This window comes from Schistocerca piceifrons, chromosome 4 (assembly GCF_021461385.2).
Source record: "Schistocerca piceifrons isolate TAMUIC-IGC-003096 chromosome 4, iqSchPice1.1, whole genome shotgun sequence".
NCBI classification, from domain to species: Eukaryota; Metazoa; Arthropoda; class Insecta; order Orthoptera; family Acrididae; genus Schistocerca; species Schistocerca piceifrons.
In genome coordinates, this window is record NC_060141.1 from 319,539,848 (window position 1) to 319,567,648 (window position 27,801).

General features: G+C 43.0%; 1 protein-coding gene across 1 annotated transcript in view; it reads left to right on the plus strand.

The window, feature by feature from the left end:
• LOC124796399 (collagen alpha-1(III) chain-like) overlaps positions 1 to 27,801 on the plus strand; it is a 203,182-nt gene that overhangs the window by 93,260 nt on the left and 82,121 nt on the right. Inside the window, exons 2-3 of the mRNA XM_047260576.1 lie at positions 22,992 to 23,078; positions 23,167 to 23,301. Of these exons, the coding sequence (XP_047116532.1) occupies positions 22,992 to 23,078; positions 23,167 to 23,301 (222 nt within the window). The remainder of the gene's footprint in view (positions 1 to 22,991; positions 23,079 to 23,166; positions 23,302 to 27,801) is intronic.

Genomic DNA, 27,801 nt, shown 5'->3' on the forward strand with positions numbered 1-27,801 from the left:
CAATCAGTCCAGATGCAAATTAATACCACGATGATGCAGATCTCAGGAAAATCGTTCATTATTATTTGATCTAACACAATCCTTAACACTAGTAAACTCAAATTTATTACAATAAATGACATTTCAGGAAGCAAGTTTCAACTTGAAAAATTGGAATGGAAATGAAGTCGCATGCTTCTTGACAGAGCGTCTGGAGACCCGCACCGCTGTAGTAGGCAAGGTCCTAATGGACCTTGTGCATGTTCGCATTTTTTAATCAGTGTTATGTCTTCTTTTCAATTGTGTTATTGTGTGTTAGAGGGGGTTGTAACGAAAGTATTCTTGAGGAAAACTGTTTTAAGTGTATAATGTTAAAACGAAGGCCATTAACTAATAATGTTGACAGCACCTGGTGAATATAAAAAAGCGAGTCACTTCCGGTTAATGAGTCGGTGCGCCTGTATATAATTTGTAACTAAACTTTAGACCAAAATCATATTTCCAGAAATGTGAATAAACTCATTGGCCTGTACCTTGGTTACTTTGGCTCCAGTCAATGTGGTGGCACCAGAGCCTGCCACATCATCGACTCCGAGCTTCCCGAGTGTTAGCCGGCTCGAGAAACACGCTGGCTGAGCAAACGTATTCCTCATTGTCGGTCGTCTAATGGAGAATCGGCAACTTTATAGAATATGTTTGACAATCATGTGACCATTCATTTATTTCCTGGAGTGGTACAGAATTATTCTGCTAAATTAACTTGATATTTTCTTGTAATTTGCAATATGTAATCCGAATGATTCTCACTTAAGATGTAAATTGGGTTATCAAAATTTTGACTTGATTCTAGGAGCGTCGTTCCACATAGAACCTGCAACTAGTGTCACATCTTATGTTGCAAATTATCTGTTAACGATAAAATTGCCGTAAAGGCGTGCTGCAGGCAGTACTAAGAGGTAATGTGGCTGCTTTGTGAAAGGGGAGATTACTAGCCTAGCCCACCGTTGCAGTATCCCAGGAAATATAGACAATTATTCATCTTCTTACCATTTTTCTTACGGAGCTTCAAATTTCCAGATCGAAAATCAGTAAGGAAATCTTTACTAATCTATCTTCAACTCTTCTCAAAACTTTGTTTTAATACCCAGTACAAACAAAGGTAAAAAAGTTTAGAAATTGCGGCATTTTTCTGCTTATACTGACGTAATTTTTGTTTTTTGTGAATATAAAAATTGATTGATTTATGTGTGGCATTGAACAATGTGTTAACTGTTTTTCGTTTTTGGTTTACTCTCACTGCCACGTTAACATATTTACATGGCAGTCTGAAAATGCTTCTTCTGCAGGACACGGGACTTCATGTAAACAGAGAACCTATCGAGGTCAAAACTGCGTAATATCTTACTAATGAGTAAAGTCTCAGACAGTCTCGTATTACCGTTACTATTTATTTTATTAAATTAGACATTAGTCGTAATGTTTTCGTGATAAGTTATATTCGTTAGTATTAGAAGAGTGCATATTTTAATACTACATAGACAAAAATAAGAGAGAAATTAATGATCAGAGAGTTTTTGGGTGCTACTCCTATAGAAAGCTACTGGTTCAGACATAAAGATGACATCAATGTACGTTTTCATCCACAAAGAAATTTTCTTCTTGCTTGTTCGATAAAGAGCGAGAAACGTGAAGTTTGAGCTCCAAGGTCGGAAGAATAAGTGGTATATGGATTGCTTTCCAGCTAAGCTGGTATTAATTTGTAACTGGACTGATAGCCTTACAGAGCATTGTTCGCTAATAGTCTGTTGTAGTTACTATCTTGTATGTTCAAAAGACTGAACCGAAAGGTGATTAAACGACCTGCAAGGATGCTACGTTATGTGGGTAGCATACAAATCTGGCGGGTGTCATTCGGATACTTTTAAGCCTAATAGTACGTAATACCTGGCAAGGTAGATTTTACATCAGGTAATGACAGACCCCCACAGAAATACTGAACTTCCCAGTGTGACAAATGACCGCACAATCCTGGTACTCGTATGTGGAGGGTGTAAGTCAGAGTACGTTTTTCCATTATGTGTCATTAATGTTTTTTCGACTTTGAAATTATCATGTTGTATTTGTTGTGGCCTTCAGTTCAGAGACTGGTTTGATGCAGCTCTCCATGCTACTCTATCCTTTGCAAGCTTCTTCATCTCCCAATACCTACTGCAACCTATATCATATGGTTTCATAAAATCGAATTATGGAATTTTATATGTGAGTTTTACTGTTGGAATATACCAAAGTGCTGGTGCTTCATGAGCTTCACGAACAGCTTCTGAACGATTTCCGTTTAACGTTTCTTTTCTGTCAGTCTATGGTTATAATCTCACCTGATATAGGCATTCGTAACATATCTCTTTGCTGGACTGAAAATCGTAATCAGCTGTGAACGTAATCTGCGCCTGTCACAAATCATCGACACAGGTGCTGCACTGATAAGGAGCAAAATCACTCCATGTATGTGTATTATTCTAGTTACAATTATAGTCTTTGTTTGATTTCTGGAATGTGATAGTGATGATGGTCAGTAACTGTTCATGTAGGTATAATACAACTGCTGTATAATTATAATTAGTTGGCCCAGTGAGACATGTACAAGCATACTATTACTGCATGAATCTTGTGAATTGTAACTGACAATGATAACATAGTTAATTATTTGCACCAGTTTCTATGTAAGTGGAACGAGCAGAGTGCAGACGGACGATTTTAGCACATTAGCAATACTTGACGTAGATTCCTTGGTATTTTTCTTCTATTGCGATCGCAAGGCATCTCACTTGTTGACAAAAAATTCCAACTGCGATGAACTCACCACTCGAATGCAGTTCGTAACACAAAACACCTTCCTAGTGTCACCATATGCTGAACATTACGTTTTGTGAACTCGCTCTAGCCTTTGATTCAGATATTTTTTATTTGACTAACCATACTTTTTTGTGGAGTTAGCACAGTGTGATTCAAATACGTATCTGACCGTTCTGATTTAAATTTCCCGTTATGTCCTTATACCGATTAAGGCAAATGCTGGGATATTTCCCTTGAATGGTCTCAGTTGATTCCCCTAGCCGTCCTTCCAAATGGTAGTTTCTAGTTACTGCTTCATTCTCACACCTCGTTGTCGAGAGGATGGTATAACCCAACATCGTCCACTGAATGCAGTGTCTCACGAAGATTAAATGATCGTACTTCATCAGATTTGCCAGGATTTGGATGGAAGATGTGATAAGCCGCAAAAACGTCTTTCATCAAAGCTCGTTTGTCTTTGTGAATATTGCGAATAATTCGCGTCAAAACGATCTTCCTTGAAACGAGATCCCAAAAAAAAGGTCGATTGACAAAATTCAAGTTTAAGATCGCCTTTTTCGACAACAAGGGCATGATCCAGCATGAATTTCTACCCGAGCGAGACGGGGAAGACGATGAACAGTATGCCATAGATTGTTGCTTGGTCTGCGGAACGTAATGGTAGCAGCAGGTCTCATCTCCTGTAATGATGCGGCTATCCAAAACGCGTGACAACGATGCTTCCAGCGATCAACAAGAAGCGCTTGCTGACAATTTCCAACACGTTTGCGACAGGTGCAGAAGTGTGTTGCAACCAACGGTGATTGCTTTGAAGGCCAGTAAATGCACTTTGTATTTCATAATTGAAGTAAACAGTTGTAGCTCCGTCACAATTCCATTAAGAAGTATCCTTTTTTTATTTCTTGATGGTGACTAATTTCTGACAAATATGTCCAATTTCAAACCATCCTACAAAGAAACTTACAATTGGCATGACAGTTTTACACAAAGGTGGCATTCATATTTGCAATACAATTATACTACATTAATTACATGTAAGACATACAAATTTGTCACGGTTATTTAGTTACTAGTTACGTATCGTAACGTGTAACAGTACAGGCGAAAGCCTATGTACAAAATTTGTACCTGAAGTGAAGATCAAAGCGGCACTATGACCGACTCAACAACAGTAAACAGACCACATAGGGCGAACATAACAGAACTGTTGTGTAGAGACACCAGTGTCGGCCAGGTAAAACCCTAGAAGCTGCGTCGAAGATAAAATGTTTACTGCCTAAACAATACATTCTTTTTTATTTCATTAACTTAATGTAGACTTGAAAAGCCTACAATATAAAAAAAATTGTTTTCTAAGACCACTCATTGGTCTCTATTGGGTCGAATCACACCAAAGTGCTATGCTTTACGTCATGACACGTCATCTGCAGAAGACGCTACAATTTCATGAACTACGCCCAGTAGTTATACTGTTATGCATTATACGTAATTTGTGTCCAGTCCCTAAAAGATACACGACTTTACTACAACGCAGCCCCCGCTTCAAAAATAAATTAACCTGCTAATTTACAGGAAGAGTGCGCCCTAAACAGATCATCTCAACAATAACAGATTAGTTTAAATACAAACCTCCAATGGAGAAGAGAAGTGTCTTACTTTCATATAGAGCGCTGTAAATGTTTTTACATACAGTGATCAAAAATTATATTTAACTACAATAACTTAAAATCACAACGTGCGTTACGCGCAAAGATTAAAAAGCAGAAACAAACAAGTAACTATGCGTGGCATGCTGGTTGTTATTTTTAGACTTTGTGCGTAATAAGAAGCTTAATCTGTAAAAAGAAAAGATTCGTTATTTTTCTAATTTACTTTTAATTTTTTTAAAATTATTTTGCTATTTCATCTGGTTTTCTCCAGACGTCGGTGCTTATCGTTTCAGTATTGGATGTGCTGTCACACTAATTAATTTGTAACAAAATGAAATGTAATTTTTGCTCATTACTGCAAAGAATGTAAAACTAAGTATATTTGTTATAAATATCTTGTATATGTGTGATTCACTGTACACTGGTTGTTTGTTCCTACTTTTTAGTATTTGTGCATAATGCCTCTCGTTGTAATTTTAGGTTATTATAGTCCAAATGTAACTTTTGCTCACTTTACTACTGTTTACTACGCTTTATATAAAAGTAAGACACTTCTCTTCTCAATTAGAGGATTGAATATAAACTAATATATTACTGTTGAGTTGATCTGCTTAGGGCGCAGTCTTTTTGAAACTGGTTGGTTAATTTATTTTTGGAGCGGGGGCTGCCACACTTTTTGGTTTTGCGTTGCTTTAAAGTCATATAATTTTTTTTAGGACCGGACATAAATTATATGTAATTCATAACAGTATTACTACTGGGCGTAGCTCACGAAACTGCAGCGTCTTCTGCAGATGACGTGTCATGACGTAATCCATAGCACTTTTATGTAAGTCGATCCACTGGAGACCAGTGAGTGGTCTTAGCAAAACATTCTTTGACATTGTAGTGCTTTTGAGCCTATGTTAGGTTAATGAAATAAAAAAGAATGTATTGTTTCGTCAATAAACATTTTATCTTCGATGCACTCGGCTGTCAGCAGCCTCTAGGATTTTAGCTGGCGACCATTTGAGTCTCTGCACACCAGTTGCCCTATGCTCGTCCTATGTGGCCTATTTAGTGTTATTGAGTCGGCCATAGTGCCGCTTTGATCTTCACTTCAGGTGTAATTTTTGTATATAGGCTTCCGCCTGTATTGTAACGCTTACGGAACGATATGTAACTTAACTAGTAAGTCAACTCATAAAACGAATTGACCATGACAAATTTGTATATCTTACTTGTAATTAGCGTAATATTTGTGTTACAAATATGAATGTCTCGTTTGTGTAAAATTGTCATGCCAATTGTAACTTAGGATGGTTTGAAAATGGACATAGGTGTTAGAAATTAGTCACCATCAACAACAAAAAATGAAACTTCTTAATGCAACTAATGACGGAGGTACAACCATTTATTTCAATTTAAAAATTACTTTGACAAAAATAGTGCAAAAAATTGTAGTCGTCCATGACAAATACAACAATAAAGACAAATTACACGCAGCTAGACTTAAACTATGAGCACTAGCACCGATAGACTTGAGAGAAGTGGAAGAGGGTTAGGAAGACGAACGTGATGAAACACAAGTAAAGAACATGGGGGAGAAGTGACTCGCCTACCCGACTGAGGAATAAAAACGGAAAGAAGAGTTACTGGGAGAACATGGAAGCATTTACCTTGCTATTTGACGCAGGGAAACTTGCCACATACGTAAATTTTGTGGAATAGTTATGAAGTTCAGGGAAGGTATCCCTTTAGCTTCTTTTTAAAAGCAACAGGGCATTGCATTGTGCTCGTAATGCAGGTAGCTTGTTCCAAAGACGGACAGTGGTTACAGGGAAGGAGTTTGCGAATGTTTTTACTTTTTACATAGGCGCAGCTGAGGAAACTAGATAAGTGAGATATGGTGTTTCGATTATGATGAGATAGCAGGCGCCTAATCTGTGATGCGAGGTACTGAGATGCACGCATCCTGAGGTGACGATGTAGTAGACATAGCGTATATTTGCCAAGTAACTTGTCTCAGCGTATGAAGCACTGCCATGCTGAAATTGACGGATATTGTTCATACAGGCATTATCTTGCATTTATCTTCATTGAAACAGAGCTGCCATTAATTTCACCAAGTGAAAACTTTGCGCAAAGCTTTATGCACTTTCTGACGATCGTCCGCGGACAATAGATTTCCTGTGAATAACATCATTGTCAGTGAACAACCTGATTCTATCGGATCAGTCATTTATGTTTATATAAACGATTGATCCGATAGGGTCAGGTAGTTCGCTGGCGATGGTGTTATCCACTCGAAAGCATTGTCCGTATGTACGTATACAGGGTGAGTCACGAAGATAAGAAAATATTTTAATATGTTGTTCTACAAGTAAGACTAAAGAAAAAGTTCATATAAATATAGGTCCACAAATGTTTACTTACAGAGTTATGGCTAATAAAAGATTTTGCCCGAAATTTAGCAACTTCGCCAATATGAGATCATCACAAAATTGTACGAGCTTAAAGTAAAGCACGATTTCCATTTATTTTGTTGTTATTGGTCTTATGAATCTAATAAAACATGTCCTAGGCGCGTATCTGCAATAGTTTCCCAGAACATCCAGAGGAGCAAAGGTCATTATACAAGTCGTTTCTATTGAATATACGCCGTCCACTATAATGCAGTTCAAAATGAATTTTGAGAATTCAGACGACTGTAACTCTTTAATGCATAGTGCTACATCGATAAGAATTATGGAGAATGTAAAAAAGGTTAATTTTTTTACATACTTCAGATCAATTTTTATACACTTTATAGGTGGTAGCATAGACAACATTTAAGCGATAATCTATTTCACTCCATACATTCCGAAGTATACGTGGAGTAACGGACACAAAAGCATTATAAATGCGCACTTCGAGTTCTGGAATCTGCTCAAAGGAATGACTCTCCCAGTCTATGCGTGGAAAGCTGATGAAGTCACCTCCCCGCCCCATGCTATTGCAATGGGACAGGCTGGGGTTAATTCAACTTGCTGTGTATAGATTCAGAGAGTCATGCGATCAAAACTCGTGCCAAAGACAAGGATTATTCTAAATGTCTTGTCGGAAAATTACTTTGAGCAAGTGGAGAACCAACCCGTGAAGGTAACAGACTACTTAGCAACAAACAGACTTGAATTTATCGAATAAATTAACGTAGTCGAAGGTATCAGTGATAGCAACTAAGCAACTATGACTACGGGCTTTACAACGAATGTTAAGAAAAGTAGTAAGATATTTTTCTTAGTAACAGTGACGGGACACAAATTGCAGAGTATCTGAATAGTCAGCATCCTTCATGAGAAAGAAGATGTGGAGCACAAATGAAAAAATTCAAAGACATCGTTCAACACGCCTTAGAGAAGTATTTTCCGAGTAACGTCCTAAGGAGTGAGAAAGATCCACCGTGGTTTAATAGCAGTGTTAGAAAACTGCTTCGTAAACAATGAGAGCTTCGTCTCAAAGAGAAGTCAAAGCCTAGCTGACAAACAAAAACTGAACGGAGCGAAATTCAGCGTAAGGAGAGCAATGAGAGAGGCATTCAGTAACTTTGAAAGTAAAACTTTGTCAACTGATCTCAATAAAAATTCTAAGAGCTTTTGGTCTTGCGTAAAATCAGTAAGCGATTAGAAATCATCTGTTCATTCACTCAGACCAGGCATCGAATCGGAAGGTAATAGAGAAATCGGATGTATTGAATTCGGTCTTCCGAAGTTGTTTGACCGCGCAAGATCTTAGTACTGTACCCCCTTTCAGTCATCGTACAAACGTCGAAATGACACTTATTGAGATAACCGATCGCGGAATAGATAAGCAATTACAATCGCTTAGTAGTAGAAAGGCACCAGGACCAAATGAGATACCTATAAGATTCTACAAATAATACGGAATAGAACTTGCTCCCGTTCTAGCAGCCGTTTATCGTAGATCGCTGGAACGACGAAGGGTACCTAGAGACGGAAAAAAGCGCTGGTCATTCCCGTTTTCAAGAAGGGCCGTAGGACAGATGCACGCATATCGTTGATTTCAACCTGTTATAAAATTATGGCGCGTGTTTTATGCTAAAGAATTTTAAAAATGAACATAGATTCCGCAGACACAGAACTTACAAATCTCAACTTGCTCTTTTCCTACATGAGATCCGTACTGCTGTAGACAACGGCGCTCGGGATGGTGCCGTGTTCCTTGATTTCGGGAAGCCATTTAACACCGTCCTGCACTATCATTTATTGTTAGTGAAAAAAATAAGAGCTTATCGAGTATCTGAGCAGATTTGCTATTGGTTTCCAAACTTCCTTGCAGATAGAATTCAACACGTCGCTCTCAGCGGAACAGTGTCGGCAGATGTAAAGGTAATTTCCGGAATACCCCAAGGAAGTGTGATAGGACGCTACTGTTCACCATGTATAGAGGTTGGTCCATTGATAGTGACCGAGCCAAATATCTCAGGAAATAAGCATCAAACGAAAAAACTACAAAGAACCAAACTCGTCTAGCTTGAAGGGGGAAACCCGATGGCGCTATGGTTGGCCCGCTAGACGGCGCTGCCATAGGTCAAACCGATTCAAGTGCGTTTTTTTAAATAGGAACCCCCATTTTTTATTACATATTCGTGTAGTACGTAAAGAAATATGAATGTTTTAGTTGGACCACTTTTCTCGCTTTGTGATACATGGCGCTGTAATAGTCACAAACGTATAAGTACGTGGTATCACGTAACATTCCGCCAGTGCGGACGGTATCTGCTTCGTGATACATTACCCGTGTTAAAATGGACCGTTTACCAATTGCGGAAAAGGTCGATATCGTGTTGATGTATGGCTATTTTGATCAAAATGCCCAGCGGGCGTGTGCTATGTATGCTGCTCGGTATCCTGGACGACATCATCCAAGTGTTCGGACCGTTCGCCGGATAGTTACGTTATTTAAGGAAATAGGAAGTGTTCAGCCACATGTGAAACGTCAACCACGACCTGCAACAAATGATGATACCCAAGTAGGTGTTTTAGCTGCTGTCGGGGCTAATGCGCACATCAGAAGCAGACAAATTGCGCGAGAATCGGGAATCTCAAAAACGTCGGTGTTGAGAATGCTACAACATCGATTGCACCCGTACCATATTTCTATGCACCAGGAATTGCATGGCGACGACTTTGAACGTCGTGTACAGTTCTGTCACTGGGCACAAGAGAAATTACGGGACGATTGCAGATTTTTTGCACGTGTTCTATTTAGCGACGAAGCGTCATTCACCAACAGCGGTAACGTAAACCGGATTAATATGCACTATTGGGCAACGGAAAATCCACGATGGCTGCGAAAAGTGGAACATCAGCGACCTTGCCGGGTTAATGTATGGTGTGGCATTATGGGAGGAAGGATAATTGCCCCCCATTTCATCGATGGCAATCTAAATAGTGCAATGTATGCTGATTTCCTACGTAATGTTCTACCGATGTTACTACGAGATGTTTCACTGTATGACAGAATGGCGATGTACTTCCAACATGATGGATGTCCGGCACATAGCTCACGTGCGGTTGAAGCGGTATTGATTAGCATATTTCGTGACATGTGGATTGGTCGTCGAAGCACCATACCATGGCCCGCACGTTCACCGAATCTGACGTCCCCGGATTTCTTTCTGTGGGGAAAGTTGAAGGATATTTGCTATCGTAATCCACCGACAACGCCTGACAACTTGCGTCAGCGCATTGTCAATGCACGTGCGAACATTACGGAAGGCGAACTACTCGCTGTTGAGAGGAATGTCGTTACACGTACTGCCAAATGCATTGAGGTTGACGGACATCATTTTGAGCATTTATTGCATTAATGTGGTATTTACAGGTAATCAAGCTGTAACAGCATGCGTTCTCAGAAATGATAGGTTCACAAAGGTACATGTATCACATTAGAACAACCGGAATAAAATGTTGAAACGTACCTACATTCTGTCTTTAAATTTAAAAACCTACCTGTTACCAATGTTCGTCTAAAATTGTGAGCCATATGTTTGTGACTATTACAGTGTCGTCTATCACAAAGCGAAAAAAGTGGTCCAACTAAAACATTCATATTTCTTTAAGAATTACACGAATATGTAATAAAAATTGGGGTTCCTATTTTAAAAAAAACGCAGTTGATATCCATTTGATCTATGGCAGCGTCATCTAGTGGGCCAACCATAGCGCCATCTGGTTTCCCTCTTCAAGCTAGACAAGTTTCGTTCTTTGTCGTTTGTTTGTTTGACGCTTATTTCGTGAAATATTTGGCCCGGTCACAATCAATGGACCACCCTGTATAAATGATCTAACAAAGTAGCAGCACCCAAAGACAATATCGATTTGCAGAATGACCTGCAGGACTGATGAATTGTGCAGGCTCTGGCAGTTGACCTTGAACGTAAATAAACGTAATATATTACCCATACATAGGAAAGAAAAGCCACCAGTGTACAACTACAATGTTGATGTTAAACTGTTGGAAACAGTATCTACAATATCCAGAGTGATCTTAAGTCGTATGACCACATAAAACAAATAGTAGGAAAAGCAGATGCCAGACTGAGATTCGTAAGATGAATCTTAAAGAATGTAAATCATTCACAATTTAAATGGGTTCTTAAGGAAATGTATATCATCCACAGTGGAAATTGGTTATAAGGCGCTTGCTCGACACTTATTGAGTGTTGTTCATCAATATGGGATACTTACCAGGACTAATAGAAGTAACAGGGAAGTTGCAAGGAAGAGCAGCGTGGTTCTTCACGGCATACATTGACAGACGTTACAAAAAAGGCGTTGTGCGTCACAGAGAGGTCTACCACTGAAATTCAGAGAGAGCACTTCTTCCCACATACATTTCGCGAAATGACCACAACGAGAAAACTCGAGAAATTAGAGCCAATACACGGGCTTACCGACAATCATCCTTCCACACACCATTCGCGAGTGGAACAGGAAAAGGGGTATCAGATAGTGGTACCAGAAGTACCCTCTACCACACACCGTTAGGTGGCTTGCGGAGTATAATGTAGATGTGGAATTGCGTTCGGCAAAGGAGATATGTAATCTCTTTTACGTAACACCATTAAGAAAATCTGTGATTATCAGGTCCGGAGATCTAGGTGACCAAAAACAGAACACACAGTCGTCATGTCCACTATGACATATCCCACTGTTTGGAAGATATTGATTTCAAAATGCTCTTGCGCAACTACAGAGATTTTGGAAGTTTACATTTTACATAACTCTTCTCAGTGATTCGCTATGCTTTTAGGAGTTACAGCATTTTGCATACGCTATATTTACACTGCTGGCCATTAAAATTGCTACACCAAGAAGAAATGAAGATGATAAACGGGTATTCTTTGGACAAATATATTATACGAGAACTGACATGTGATTACATTTTCACCCAATTTGGGTGCATAGATCCTGAGAAATCAGTTCCCAGAACAACCACCTCTGGCCATAATAACAGCCTTGATACGCCTGGGCATTGAGTCAAACAGAGCTTGGATGGCGTGTACAGGTACAGCTGCCCACACAGCTGCAACATGACACCACAGTTCATCAAGAGAACTGACTGGCATATTGTGACGAGCCAGTTGCTCGGCCACCATTGACCAGCCGTTTTCAATTGGTGAGAGATCTGGAGAATGTGCTGGCCAGGGCAGCAGTCGAACATTTTCTGTATCCAGAAAGGCCCGTACAGGACCTGCAACATGCGCTCGTGCATTATACTGCTGAAATGTAGGGTTTCGCAGGGATCGAATGAAGGTAGAGCCACGGGTCGTAACACATTTGAAATGTAACGTCCACTGTTCAAAGTGCCGTCAATGCGAACAAGAGGTGACCGAGATGTGTAACCAATGGCACCCCATACCATCACGCCGGGTGATACGCCAGTATGGTGACGACGAGTACACGCTTCCAATGTTCGTTCACCGCGATGTCGCCAAACACGGATGCGACCATCATGATGGTGTAAACAGAACCTAGATTCATCCGAAAACGTGACGTTTTGCCATTCGTGCACCCAGGTTCGTCGTTTAGTACACCATCGCAGGCACTCCTGTCTGTGATGCAGCGTCAAGGGTAACCGCAGCCATGGTCTCCGAGCTGATAGTCCATGCTGCTGCAAACGTCGTCGAATTGTTCGTGCAGTTGGTTGTTGTCTTGCAGACGTCCCCATCTGTTGACTCAGGGATCGAGACGTGGCTGCACGATACGTTACAGCCATTCGGATAAGATGCCTGTCATCTCGACTGCTAGTGATACGAGGCCTTTGGGATCCAACACGGCATTCCGTATTACCCTCCTGAACCCACCGACTCCATGTTCTGCTAACAGTCATTGGATCTCGACCAACGCGAGCAGCAATGTCGCGATACCATAAACCGCAATCGCGATAGGCTACAATCCGACCTTTATCAATGTCGGAAACGTGATGGTATGCATTTCTCCTCGTTACACGAGGCATCACGACAACATTTCACCAGGCAACGCCGATCAGCTGCTGTTTGTGTATGAGAAATCGGTTGGAAACTTTCCTCATGTCAGCACGTTGTAGGTGTCGCCACAGGCGCCAACCCTGCGTGAATGTTCTGAAAAGCTAATCATTTGCATATCACAGCGTCTTCTTCCTGTCGGTTAAATTTCGCGTCTGTAGCACGTCATCTTCGTGGTGTAGCAATTTTTATGGCCCGTAGTCTACATCTTGTATCACTTCTGCACCAAAATATCGAGAGTCACATGTTGACTTCCGCTTAAAATTCGAAATAAAAAGTTCTGTCTACCATCTCTTCAACAAAGGATGGGAAAAGATGCTCATAGGCAAACGGAGTATCTTTACAGATATGCGATTGGCTCAATAAACAAGTAATTAATACACTGTTGACAAAAGTCATGGATAGCGACATGCGCACATACAGATGGCGATGGTATAGCGTATATAAGATATAAAATGGCAGTGCTGTCATCTGTACTCAGCTGATTTGTGTGAAAACGTTTCCGATGTGGTTAGCGCCACACGATGGTTATTAACAATCACTGAACGAGGAGCGATAGTTAGAGCTAAACGCATGGGTCATTCCATTTCGGAAGTCGTTAGGGGATCCAGTCTCAATAGTGTGCCGAGAATACCGAATTTCGGGCATTATGTCTCACGACAAACAACGCAGTGGCCGACGGCCTCCACTTAACAATTGAGAAGAGCGGTGTTTGCGTAGGGATTATCACTGCTCAAGGCAAACAACACTGTGTGAAATAACGGCAGAAATCAATGTGAGATGTACAACGAACGTACCCGTTAGATAGAGCGGCGAAATTTGGCATTAATTGGCTGTTCCAGCAGACGATCGACCAGAGTTCCTCTGCTAACAGCAAAACATCACCTGCATCGCCTCTCCTGTGTTCGTAACCATATCGGTTAGACCCCAGACACTGAAGAACGTGGCCTGGTCAGATGAGTTCCGTTTTCAGTTGGTAAGAGCTGGTGGCAGTGTTCGAGTACGGCGCAAACCCCACGAAGCCATGGAAACAAGTTGTTAACGGACCACTATGCAAGCTGGTGGTGGTCCGTAACGGTGTGGGTTGTTTTACATGGAATGGGCTGGGTTCTTTAATACAACTGATCCTATCTTTGACTGGATAAGGTTATGTTCAGCTACTTGGAGGCTATTTGCAGCAAAAAACGACACAATTTTTATGGATGACAATGCGCCGTGTCACCGGGCTACTACTGTTTGCGACTGGTTTAAACAACATTCTGGACTGTTCGAGTGAATGATTTGGACATCCGCAATGGCCGACATGTATGTCACCAAATATTTATGGGACATACATAGGAGGTCAGTTCGTGCACAAAATCCTGCACCACGAACACTTTCGCAATTATTAGCGTCTACGGAGGCAGCATGGCTCAATATTTCTGCGAACTGACAACGACGTGTTGAGTTGATGCCACGTCGAGTTGCTGCACTGCGCCGGACAAAAGGAGATCCGCTACGATACTAGGAGGTTTCCCATGGCTTACGTCATCTCAGTGTACAATCGAGTAATTAAAAATACACTACTGGCCATTAAAATTGCTACACCACGAAGATAACTTGCTACAGACGCGAAATTTAACCGACAGGAAGAAGATGCTGTGATATGCAAATGATTAGCTTTTCAGTGCATTCACGCAAGGTTGGCGCCTGTGGCGACACCTACAACGTGCTGACATGAGGAAAGTTTCCAACCGATTTCTCATACACAAACAGCAGCTGATCGGCGTTGCCTGGTGAAATGTTTTCGTGATGCCTCGTGTAAGGAGAAGAAATACGTACCATCACGTTTCCGACATTGATAAAGGTCGGATTGTAGCCTATCGCGATTACGGTTTATCGTATCGCGACATTGCTGCTCGCGTTGGTCGAGATCCAATGACTGTTAGCAGAATATGGAATAGGTGGGTTCAAGAGGGTAATACGGAACGCCGTGCTGGATACCAACGGCCTCGTATCACTAGCAGTCGAGATGACAGGCATCTTACCCGCACGGCTGTAACGTATCGTGCAGCCACGTCTCGATCCCTGAGTCAACAGATGGGGACGTTTGCAAGACAACAACCATCTGCACGAACAGTTCGACGACGTTTGCAGTAGCGTGAACTGTCAGCTAGGAGACCGTGGCTGCGGTTACCCTTGACGCTGCATCACAGACAGGAGCGCTTGCGATGGTGTGCTCAATCACGAACCTGGGTGCACGAATGGCAGAACGTCATTTTTTCGGGTGAATCCAGGTTCTGTGTACAGCATCATGATGGTCGCATCCGTGTTTGGCGACATCGCGGTGAATGCACATTGGAAGCGTCTATTCGTCATCGCTATACTGGCGTATCACCCGGCGTGATGGTATGGGGTGCCGTTGGTTACACGTCTCGGTCACCTCTTCTTCGCATTGACGTCGCTTTGAACGGTGGACGTTACATTTCAAATGTGTTACGACCCGTAGCTCTACCCTTCATTCGATCCCTGCAAAACCCTACATTTCAGCAGTATAATGCACGAGCGCATGTTGCAGGTCCTGTACGGGCCTTTCTGGATACAGAAAATGTTCGACTGCTGCCCAGGCCAGCACATTCTCCAGATGTCACACCAAATGAAAACGTCTGGTCAATGGTGGCCGAGCAACTGGCTCGTCACAATACGCCAGTCACTACACTTGATGAACTGTAGTATCGTGTTGAAGCTGCATGCGCAGCTGTACCTGTACACGCCATCCAAGCTCTGTTTGACTCAATGCCCAGGCGTATCAAGGCCGTTATTACGGCCATAGGTGGTTGTTCTGGGTACTGATTTCTCAGGATCTATGCACCCAAATTGCGTGAAAATGTAATCACATGTCAGTTCTCGTATAATATATTTGTCCAGTGAATACCCGTTTATCATCTGCATTTCTTCTTGGTGCTGCAATTTCAATGGCCAGTAGTGTAGATTGCCCATGGATCGGGAGTGTGGGAGCCGGCGGCGGGCGTCGAGCTGCGGCGCACTTTGCCCCCTCCCCCCTCAGTGCAGCAGAGTAATTGCGAGCATTGTGGGCTAATTAGTGGCCGTCGCGGCCTTCCGTCCGCCAATTACGGCAACGGCGGGCAGCGGCCAGCGGCCGCACGTGCTGGCCAGAGTCCACAGCCGGCCAATGGTCGGGAGGAGGCACCTTTCCGGGAATCGCCGCGGTGACTCGGCCCCAGACGACCACCCCGGCGTGGCCGGATGCAGACTAGCACGCCGTCACTTTTAGGCGGTTTCCCACGCTCATACACAGCCAGTACTGGACCTGATCTCTCCCTCTCACTCGAGCACCGTCTGTCTCTCCCACATTCACTAACAACAGCTAGCATGGGTGGCTCATGTAGAATGTGACACAAGAACAGCAGGAGATTCAGTCAGGAGTGATAGTCAAAATTCCAAAAAGGTGGCATAAGTACTCATTTGTACCAAACAAAATACATTCTAAGACAAAAAAAAGCGAGGTACCACGAATGAATTACCCAAATGCGACGAAAATCGGTAGATGTGATGTACAGGGTGACGGTTATTGAACTATATGAAATAAAATCGTCATAATCTCTGAACGGCTTGCGTTAGGACGTTCAAACGGCAAGGTTGGCCGCAAGGCATGATGGGAATTAATACGCGCATGCACACGCGTCTTGTCGGCCACATGCACGTGAACTTCTATTATCAGCCGCACGCAGTTGACGTCAACAGTTTATGGGCCTGAAGATGGCGTTGTTACAACGTTGAAACTAATTGCCAAAATAAAATCGACCCTTAAAATACAGCTGGAGGAATTTTTTCATTTTTAATATACATTTATATCAGCTTATGTCGCACGGTCCTCCATTTCAACTATGGATGTACGAAGGTTGCACGTGAAAATGTCACGGTACACCCGCCTGAGCGTATAGCGCTTGTGAAGGCCTACTATGTGAGAAATAACAGCCTAACTGCGGTCAAAGAAAGTTTGCGACCGACTTCAAGCTGAAGACAACCGGTCCGAGTGTGCCAGCAATCAAGAATTTAATTCACAAGTTTGAGAGAACGGGTAGTGTTTGTGATGACAGTGTTGGCAATTCGGTCGTCCGAAAGGGTGAAAACGACTGAAAACATGGAGAAGACACGCACTGTGTTTGAAACTAGCCCCAGAAAATCGACCAGACGAGCTGCAGAACAAGTGCGAGTAAACCAAGAGACACTGTGACAAATTGTTGTTGAATACCTGCATCTTTTCCAATTAAAAATTCAAACCCATCAGCCATTAAGCCCAAGGGCCATGGAGCAGCGGTTGTGTTTCGCCAACACTATTGACCACAGAACTGACGAACAAGATTTTGATGTGAATGTGGTTTGGTTTAGCGACGAAGCCCATTTTCATTTGAATGGGTTCGTCAACAAGCCAAACTGGCGCATTTGGGGGACTGAGAATCCGCGTTTCGCGATCATGAAGTCTCTTCACCGTCAACGGGTGACTGTGTGCTGCGCATTGTCAAAATGGTTCAAATGGCTCTGAGCACTACGGGACTTCTCAGGTCTTCAGTCCCCTAGAACTTAGAACTACTTAAACCTAACTAACCTAAGGACATTACACACATCCATGCCCGAGGAAAGATTTGAACCTGCGACAGTAGCGGTCGCGCGGTTCCTCACTGTAGCGTCTAGAACTGCTCGGCCACCCCGGCCGGCGTGCATTGTCCAGTCACGAAATATTCGGTGCGAAATTCCTTGATGGCACGGTGACTACCGAATGGTACGTGACGGTTTTAGAAGATGATTTCATCCCCATTATCCAAAGTGACTCTTATATCGACAAGATGTGGTTCATGCGAGATGGAGCTCGAGCCCATCGAAGCAGGAGAGTGTTTGATATCCTGGAGGAGCACTTTGAAGATCGTATTCTGGCTCTGGGGTACCCAGAGGCTACTGGCATGGGCGTCGATTGGTCGCAATATTCTCCGGATCTGAACACATGCGACTCCTTTTTGTGGGGCTATATTAAAGACGATGTGTACAGGAATAACCCCAAAACCATTGCTGTGCTGAAAACAGCTATTCAGGAAGTCATTGACGGTATCGATGTTCCGAAACTTCAGAAGGTCATGCAGAATTTCGCTATTCGTCTTTGCCACATCATCGCCAATGATGGTAGGCAAATCTAAACTGTCATAACCTAAATTCAGTTATCTAAAGTGACGTTTACATGTAGAATAAAGTGTGTGCACGTTGTAGTTTGTGACTAATATATGTTTTTTCATGTAGTTCAATAATTGTCGCTCTGTAAATGTACTGGTAAACAAATTATTACAAATTTATAAGAAATGGATGATTTATTCAAGAGCAATAGCTTCACAAATTACCCAAGTCAATAACACGTTGATACAGGTCTGACCATTATACAAGCATTTATTCGGCTTGGCTTTGATCGATAGAGTTGTTGGATATCTCCCTGAGGAAAATCGTGCAAAATTCTGTCCAACTTATGCGTTAGATCCTCCAAATAACAAGTTCGTTGGAGAGTCCTGGCCACAATGCTCCAAACGTTCTCACAGTGGAAGAGATCCGGCGACATTTCTGTCAAGGTGAGGCTAGCAAGCACGAAAACAAATAGCATAAACTCTCGCCGTGTGCGGGCGTGCATTATCTTGCTGAAGTGTAAGCCCAGGATGGCTTACCATGAAAGGCAACAAAACGGAGGGTAGAATATCGTCAATGTATGGGAAGAGTGTTTGATGCAGGGAGAAAACAACACACTGATGTGTGCACATATTAAGGTATCACATATAAAATTATCTGCACTTATATCCGTTACAAACCGTATATAAATAAAACTACAGTGTCAAAACAGATTTGTATCCAAAAGTACCTACCGGGTTTCCGAATATGACTACGCGAAAGCTACAAGACACTCAATAAATGGACACACATCAATCCCTCCATGTTTCGATTCGTGATACGCGCCGTGGCGTAGTTGCCGAGCTTCCCACTAGCGACAGGCTTGCCAGAACATGTAGAAAAAACATTCGCTCCCTGTTTCCCCACGTAATGAGTTCACGGCTGCAGACAGGCAACCCGATGCAAGATTTCCAAAGCAGGCTGCTTGCTGTTGCACTTCCCAGGAAAGCAGCAGCGACTTCAATGAACTGCACACACCTATTAACGTTTGTCGCGTCACAAAAGGTGCCCACATTGATTACCTGTAATGTAAGTTTAAAAAATTGTAGAGACGCTCAATCCACTGGCATGCTTCTATTTTCTGTCTGTCGTGTTTCATGCAGTCTTCTTCTGGAAGCGCAGATATATTTATAATAACTATGTGTGCTATACGAGTATGCATTTATTTACGAATATATGTATATATATTATCTTAGAAGAAAGATTAAGGAAAGGCAAACCTACGTTTCTAGCATTTGTAGACTTAGAGAAAGCTTTTGACAGTGTTGACTGGAATACTCTCTTTCAAATTCTAAAGGTGGCAGGGGTAAAATACAGGGAGCGAAAGGCTATTTACAATTTGCACAGAAACCAGATGGCAGTTATAAGAGTCGAGGGACATGAAAGGGAAGCAGTGGTTGGGAAGGGAGTAAGACAGGGTTGTAGTCTCTCCCCGATGTTGTTCAATCTGTATAATGAGCAAGCAGTAAAGGAAACAAAAGAAAAATTCGGGGTAGCTATTAAAATCCATGGAGAAGAAATAAAAACTTTGAGGTTCGCCGATGACATTGTAATTCTGTCAGAGACAGCAAAGGACTTGGAAGAGCAGTTGAATGGAATGGACAGTGTCTTGAAAGGAGGATATAAGATGAACATCAACAAAAGCAAAACGAGGATAATGGAATGTAGTCGAATTAAGTCGGGTGATGCTGAGGGAATTAGATTAGGAAATGAGGCACTTAAAGTAGTAAAGGAGTTTTGCTATTTGGGGAGCAAAATAACTGATGATGGTCGAAGTAGAGAGGATATAAAATGTAGACTGGCAATATCAAGGAAAGCTTTTCTGAAGAAGAGAAATTTGTTAACATCGAGTATAGATTTAAGTGTCAGGAAGTCATTTCTGAAAGTATTTGTATGGAGTGTAGCCATGTATGGAAGTGAAACATGGACGATAAATAGTTTGGACAAGAAGAGAATAGAAGCTTTCGAAATGTGGTGCTACAGAAGAATGCTGAAGATTAGATGGGTAGATCACATAACTAATGAGGAAGTATATGAATGGAATGAGGAAGAATAGGATTGGGGAGAAGAGAAGTTTGTGGCACAACTTGACCAGAAGAAGGGATCGGCTGGTAGGACATGTTCTGAGGCATCAAGGGATCACCAATTTAGTATTGGAGGGCAGCGTGGAGGGTAAAAATCGTAGAGGGAGACCAAGAGATGAATACACTAAGCAGATTCAGAAGGATGTAAGTTGCAGTAGGTACTGGGAGATGAAGAAGCTTGCACAGGATAGAGTAGCATGGAGAGCTGCATCAAACCAGTCTCAGGACTGAAGACCACAACAACAACAACATGTATATATAAAGAATAGTGTGTTTATTTGTTTGTAATTCATACAGATCTACAGTTCTGTCCCGATCTTGATGAAATTGTACATACTTTACCTTCAAGACAAGAGGAAGATCACTGTCTACATAGGATTCGGTAATCTGACTTGACTCGTGTATGTATGTAATACTTAAATGGGAAATGTTGTTACCAGAACTCTCTAGTAGTTCTTGGCCGATTTACTTCAAATTTTTACACGATCCCCTAATGACCGTTTGGGCGGACAGAGGCTATACATTTTTAATACACACAGTACCTACATATACATAAAACATATAAAGGAGAAACATTAATGCCAAACATCTCGAAAAGTACTTGATCGATTTACTTCAAATTTTTGCGTTCAGGTGAAACAATTAAGAAAATAAATGCCTAACGAATGAAATACAGCGCGTTAACTAATTGTAATTTCTATCACGAGAATAAATTACAGCGATAATACTCGTCTTCGAGATTGTACCATCAGACGTCACTTAATTTCTGAACCAGCGAAAGCTAGAGAATTTGGCGTAAACAATATTTCAGACTTTTATTTATTGATTAGTTTCCGTTGTTACACATGACATATAACCTAGAAGATATTTTAGTCCGTGTTTGACATTTGTTTTCATCATTAAAATCCAGTGCCATACAGACGCAATGGCAGGTTGTGGTAAAGTACCAACAAAAGTCACTAGATCGCGGACTGATGGAAAGATCGGACAGGGCTGGAAATTTCCCGCAGCGTGACGTAAACTGGTCGAACAGTTCGTGTCGTGCTTAAATACAGTCCTACTTGAAAGACTCTTAACTGAGCGGTACAACAGAAAACAAATTCTCCAAAAACGCAATGAGATACTTCCCGCAAAATGTAACAACAGACGATGAAACTAATCATCTTCTCGTTCAGGAAAAATTTGCTCGAAGAAATGAATTAAAAATGGTAATAGAAAATCATTTTGTTCCTATCGAAGTTCAGCAGAAATATCGAGTTCAGTTTATCAAAGCTCGGATTATCGAAGCTCAGTTTATCAAATATTGATATCAAAGCACAACTCAACTTGCTCCGAAAGCACAAGTTTTAAAATCCTTTAAATCAGCTTTTATTATATGACGCTTATTTAGTGTGGACGTTACGAAGCGTGGGTGTTAGCTTGGATTACCAACTGTCAGCGTAGAACCTGGTTTTATGAGTGTCACGGGTGAGGACATGTTAATTCATTGCATTTCGTTGACACCCAGTGGTTCAAATATGCTCTTCGATTTAAACTGATTGCAGTTTCCCGTGCGACTTGCATTTGTTAAGAGTATCAAGGCACAGGGCCAATTACTCTGTGTGGCAGATATTAAACATTCCGGGCGACGCCGGGCACTACAGCTAGTATGGAATAAACTAATAGCTACCTGATGCAGACTAGCGCATATTTCTTTCACAACTTTTCGACACGTTTTTATATTCGGTATCTTTCAAAAGTACCCGGTGGATATATTTAAAGTGCAGCTACTCAAAGAGGACCAGTGTTGCAATCATCATACGGTAGCGAAACGTGGTAGATGAGCTGATGCGTCAATACGAATCCGATCTAGGCCAGGAATAAAAATAAAAAAAATCGTTTCTGTTTTGGCCTTCGGTTCAAATGGTTCAAATGGCTCTAAGATCTATGGGACTTAACATCTGAGGTTATCAGAACTACTTAAACCTAACTAACCTAAGGACATCACGCACATCCATGCCAGAGGCAAGATTCGAATCTGCGACCGTAGCAGCAGCGCGGTTCTGGACTAAAGCGCCTAGAACGGCTCGGCCACAGAGGCCGGCTTTTTGGCCTTCGGGTGCAAATCTGACGCTGTGAATGCAAGAAAGACGTATAGAAATGTTTGCATAATGTAACGGTTAGGAACGGGACGTGGGCAGAAAAGGTCAAACAAGAGAGAAAAACATAATGTCGATTTTATTATTACAGAGTTCGTTCAATACTAGTACCGGAGACGTCGACGAGATGCTGTACAGCGCCAGATTTACACTTGGTGGCCAAAATTGGAACTAATTTTTCCCAGCGTAAATCTGTTCCATATTAATGTATTAGCATATATACCAAGTTTCATTGCCATACGATAATTACAGCACACACTGGAGTTGCTGATTTTTAATTATAGCCACCAGGTACGTTTCCACACACCAAATCAATTAAGCTTTCGATTTATTCCGAGATTTCTCACACCTGGCCTCCGCGGTTTCTGTAAATATTCACAACCTGCCGGCTGCCCGTCGCGGGCGGGAGCGGCCTGTTTAACCGAGTCGGTGCCACAGCATATTATGCAGACCAGGGACTGACGCGCAGACTACCAGCTCCCTGTCTGGCCGCACCTTTAGCAATTGTTTTGGGACTGGAGTGGCTGCAGCGGCACGTGTACTGGTGTTGCAGGAGCGGCTGGAGGGCGTGCTGTACTACGCGCGGCCACCGGCCTCGCCCCGCGCTGTCGCCACGCGGTCGCTGTTCGACTACGACAGGGTAAGTACTGAACACCCACCACTGCTGAGAGCCGAGGGCGGCGTAGGGACCCGGTCTGCTGAAGGGTGGGCGCTGCCTGCTGTTGCAGAAGCTGGTGGCGTACCGCGATGTTCCGGCGGGCCGCTGCTACCTACACCGCCTGGGAGGCCGGCACCCCGTCGCACCCACAGATCCGGCGGACCGGTTTTTCTTCGTACCCCACTGGCAGCTCAGCAAGTGGCAGGTGAGCAGCCGGGCAACAGCCGCATTGGAAACTTGAGGGGTCGTCACAAAGTTCTAATCATCACCAGAACATCCGCCCCTAGCAGCTGAGTGGTCTGCGCGACGGAATGTCATACCTAACGGACCGAGTCCGATTCCCTGCTCGGTCGGAGATTTTCCCCGCTCAGGGACTGATGTTGTCCTTATCATCATCATTTCATCCTCATCGACACGCAAGTCGCCGAAGTGGCGTCAACTCCAAAGACTTGCACCAGGCGAGCGGTCTACCCTACGGGAGGCCCTAGCCACACAGCATTTCCATTGTCCGCCCCTGGGAGCTGGGTGGTCAGCCGACGGAATGTCATTCCTAACGGCGCGAGTTCGATTCCCGGCTGGGTCGGAGATTTTCTCCGCTCAGGGACTGGGTGTTGTGTTGTCCTTATCATCATCATTTCATCCTCATCGAAACGCAAGTCGCCGAAGTGGCGTCAACTCGAAAGGCTTGCACCAGGCGAGCGGTCTACCCCACGGGAGGCCCTAGCCATACGGCATTTCCATTTTATATCACCAGAACGACGTCTTGAGAGCGCAGTCTTCCGCGACGGCTCTGTTATATAAAACATTTTCGGACATATTACTGCGTCAGTTGATCGTAAGATCTGATGTTTCGATGATTACCTGCATCGTCTTTGGCAGGAGCAACTGACTGGCAAACTGCCGCTGTGGCGGCACTTTCTAATTATCACCTCACACAAAAAAGTCAACCAGCAATCATGAAACTTGTCACTAGTCCACTTCTACGAATTCACCCTCTTATGTGACACATTTTACGCGAAGATGGATGACTTGGCAGAGACCTTGGTTGAGAATTCTGCATTTTGCATTTTCAGGAAACGTTTCACACCGAGAATCACCCCTCCACCCCCACACCCTCGTCATTCTGGAAATACCGGCTAGGCAATATTTTCTTCATCTAAATCTACATCTACATCCATACTCCGCAAGCCACCTGACGGTGTGTGGCGGAGGGTACCTTCTCCCTTCTATTCCAGTCTCGTATTGTTCGTGGAAAGAAAGATTGTCGGTATGCCTCTGTGTGCGCTCTAACCTCCCTGATTTTATCCTCATGGTGTCTTCGCGAGATATACGTAGGTGGTAACAATATACTGCTTGACTCCTCGGTGAAGGTATGTTCTCGACACTTCAACAAAAGTCCGTACCGAGTTACTGAGCGTCTCTCTTGCAGAGTCTTCCACTGGAGTTTATCTATTATCTCCGTAACGCTTTCTCGATTACTAAATGATCCTGTAACGAAGCGCACTGCTCTCCGTTGGATCTTCTTTGTCTCTTCTACCAACCCTCTCTGGTACGGATCCCACACTGGTGAGCAGTATTCAAGCAGTGGGCGAACAAGTCTACTGTAACCTGCTTCCTTTGTTTTTGGATTGTATTTCCTTAGGATTCATCTGATGAATCTCAGTCTGGCATCTGCTATACTGACGATTAATTTTATATGGCCATTCTATTTTAAATCACTCCTAATGCCTACTCCCAGATAATTTATGGAATTAACTGCTTCCAGTTGCTGACCTGCTATATTGTAGCTAAATGATAAAGGATCTTTCTTTCTGTGTATTCGCAGCACATTACGCTTGTCTACATTGAGATTGAATTGCCATTCCCTGCACCATGCGTCAATACGTTGCAGATCCTCCTGCATTTCAGTACAATTTTCCATTGTTACAACCTCTCGATATACTACAGCATCATCTGCAAAAAGCCTCAGTGAACAAGGTCATTTATATACAATGTGAATAGCAACGGTCCTGCGACACTCCCCTGCGGCACACCTGAAATCACTCTTACTTCGGAAGACTTCTCTCCATTGAGGAAAGAGGAAAAAGTCGCTACGTGAAATGTCAGGAGTGTTGGACCTGAGGCAAAATTTGATAGTTCAAAAACACCGAAGTGACAAAAGTCACGGGATACCTCCTAACATCGCGTCGGACACTCTTTTGTCCGGCGCAGTGCAGCAACTCGACGTGGGAGGGAATCAACTAATCGCTGGAAGTCCCCTGCAGAAATACTGAGCGATACTGTCTCTGTAGCCGTCCATAATTACCGCTGCAGCATTTTATGCACGAGCTCACTTCTCGATTATATCCCATAAATGTTCGATGGGATTCAAGTTCCGCGATCTGGGTGGCCCAATCATTAGCTAGAACTGTTCAGAATGTTCTTCGAATCAATTTCGAACAATCATCGTCTACAAAAATTCGATGTTAGTTTGGGAACATGAAGTTCATGAATGGCTGCAAATAGCCTCCAAGTAACCGAACATAACCATTTCCAGCCAATGATCGATTCAATTGGACCAGAGGCCCAGTCCATTCAATGTCAACACTGCACAGACGATTATGGAGCCACCACCAGTTGTTGTGACAACATGAGCCCATGACTTCATGGGCTCCGTGCCACATTCGAGCCATACCATCGGCTCCTACCAACAGAAAATTGGCACTGACCAGGCTACGGTTTTCCAGTCGTCTACGGTCCAACCGACATCGTCACGAACCCAGGAGGTGTCTGGCAGTCGATGCTGTGCTGTTAGCAAAGGCTCTCGAGTCGGTCGTCTGCTGCCGGAGCCAATTAAAGCCAAATTTCGCCGCTGTGTCCTAACGGGTACGTTCTTCGTTCGTCCCAAATTGATTTACGCGGTTATTTCACGCAATGTCGCTGGTCTGTTAGCACTGACAACTCTACGCAAAAGCCGCTGCTCTCGTCGTTAAGTGGAGGCCGTCGGCCACTGCCTGAAATCTGGTATTCTCGGCACACTCTTGACACTGTGGATCTCGGAATACCGAATTCCCTAACGAGTTCGGAGATGGACTGTCGCATACGTCTAGTTCGAACTACCATTACGCGTTCAAAGTCTGTTAATTCCCTTCGTACGGCCATAATCAGGTCGGACAACCTTTCATATGACCTACGTGAGCACAAACATTGCAGTCCTGCCAATGCTCTGCCCTTTTATACCTTGTATATGCGATACAAACGGCCATCTGTTTATGTGCGTATCGCTATCCCATATATTTTTGTCACCTCAGTATATAGTTAACGTAAATTATTTTCTCAAACTGTAGAGTAAAAGTAAGCAAGGTGAATGGTCGACTTCGATTTTTTGGGAGAACTTCGGGAGTGTGGTTCATCTGTTAAGGAGACCGCATATAGGATGCGGGCGCGACCTATTCTTAAGTACTGCTCGAGTGTTTGGGATCCGCGGCAGGTCCGATTAAAAGAAGACATCGAAGCACCTCTGAAGTGGGCTGCTAGATTTGTTACCGGTAGGTAAGGCCAACGGCCCTGTCAAAGAGGGCGGAGGAATGGACAATCGTTTAGGGCACTATCTTGTCGGGGTAGGAAACTGCCCCTAAAGGCGGAAGAATCAGCAATGATCAACGGCACGAGGACGCAGAAAGCAATGGAAACAGCGTTTAACGTGTGTACGCAGGACATGTGGCCTGTAATTGAAGAAGTGTCATGATGATCTCTCCACTCGCAAAAGATTCAGGAATAGTCCCCCATTCGGATCTCCGGAAGCGGACTGCCAAGAGGGAGGTGATTATGAGAAAAAGATTGAACAATCAACCAAAGGATAATGTTCCAGGAGTCTGGGTGTGGAATTTCAGAAGCTTGAATGAGGTAGGGAAGTCAGAAAATCTGGAAAGGGAAATGCAAAAGCTCAATCTAGATATAGTAGAAGTCAGTGAAGTGAAATGGAAAGAAGACAAGGATTTTTAGTCAGATGAATACTACGTAATATCAACAGCAGCAGAAAATGGTATAACGGGAGTAGGATTCCTTATGAATAGAAAGGTAGGGCAAAGACTGTGTTACAGTGAACAATTCAGTGATAGGGTTGTTATCAGATTCGACGGCAAACCAACACCGACAATGATAGTTCAGATATACGTGCCGACGTCGCAAGGTGAAGATGAAGAGATAGAGAAAGTATACGAGGATATTGAAAGGGTAATACCGTATGTAAGGGGAGATGAAAATCTTATAGTCGTGGGGGACTGGAATGCAGTTGTAGGGGATGGAGTAGAAGAAAAGATTACAGGGGAATATGGGCTTGGAACAAGGAACGAGAGAGGAGAAAGACTAATTGAGGTCTGTAGCAAATTTCAGCTAGTAACAGCGAATACTAAGTTCAAGAATCACAATAGGAGAAGGTATACTTGGAAAAAACCGGGTGATACGGGAAGGTTTCATTTAGATTACATCGTGGTCAGATAGAGATTTCGAAATCAGATACTGGATTGTAAGGCTTACCCAGGAGCAGATGTAGACTGAGATCACAATGTGGTAGTGTCGAAGAGTACGCTGAAGTTCAAAGAGATTAGTCAGGAAGAATCAATATGCAAAGAAGTTGGGTACAGAAGTACTAAGGGATGACGAGACACGCTGAAGTTCTCTAAGGCTATAAATACAGCAATAAGGAATAGCTCAGTAAGCAGTA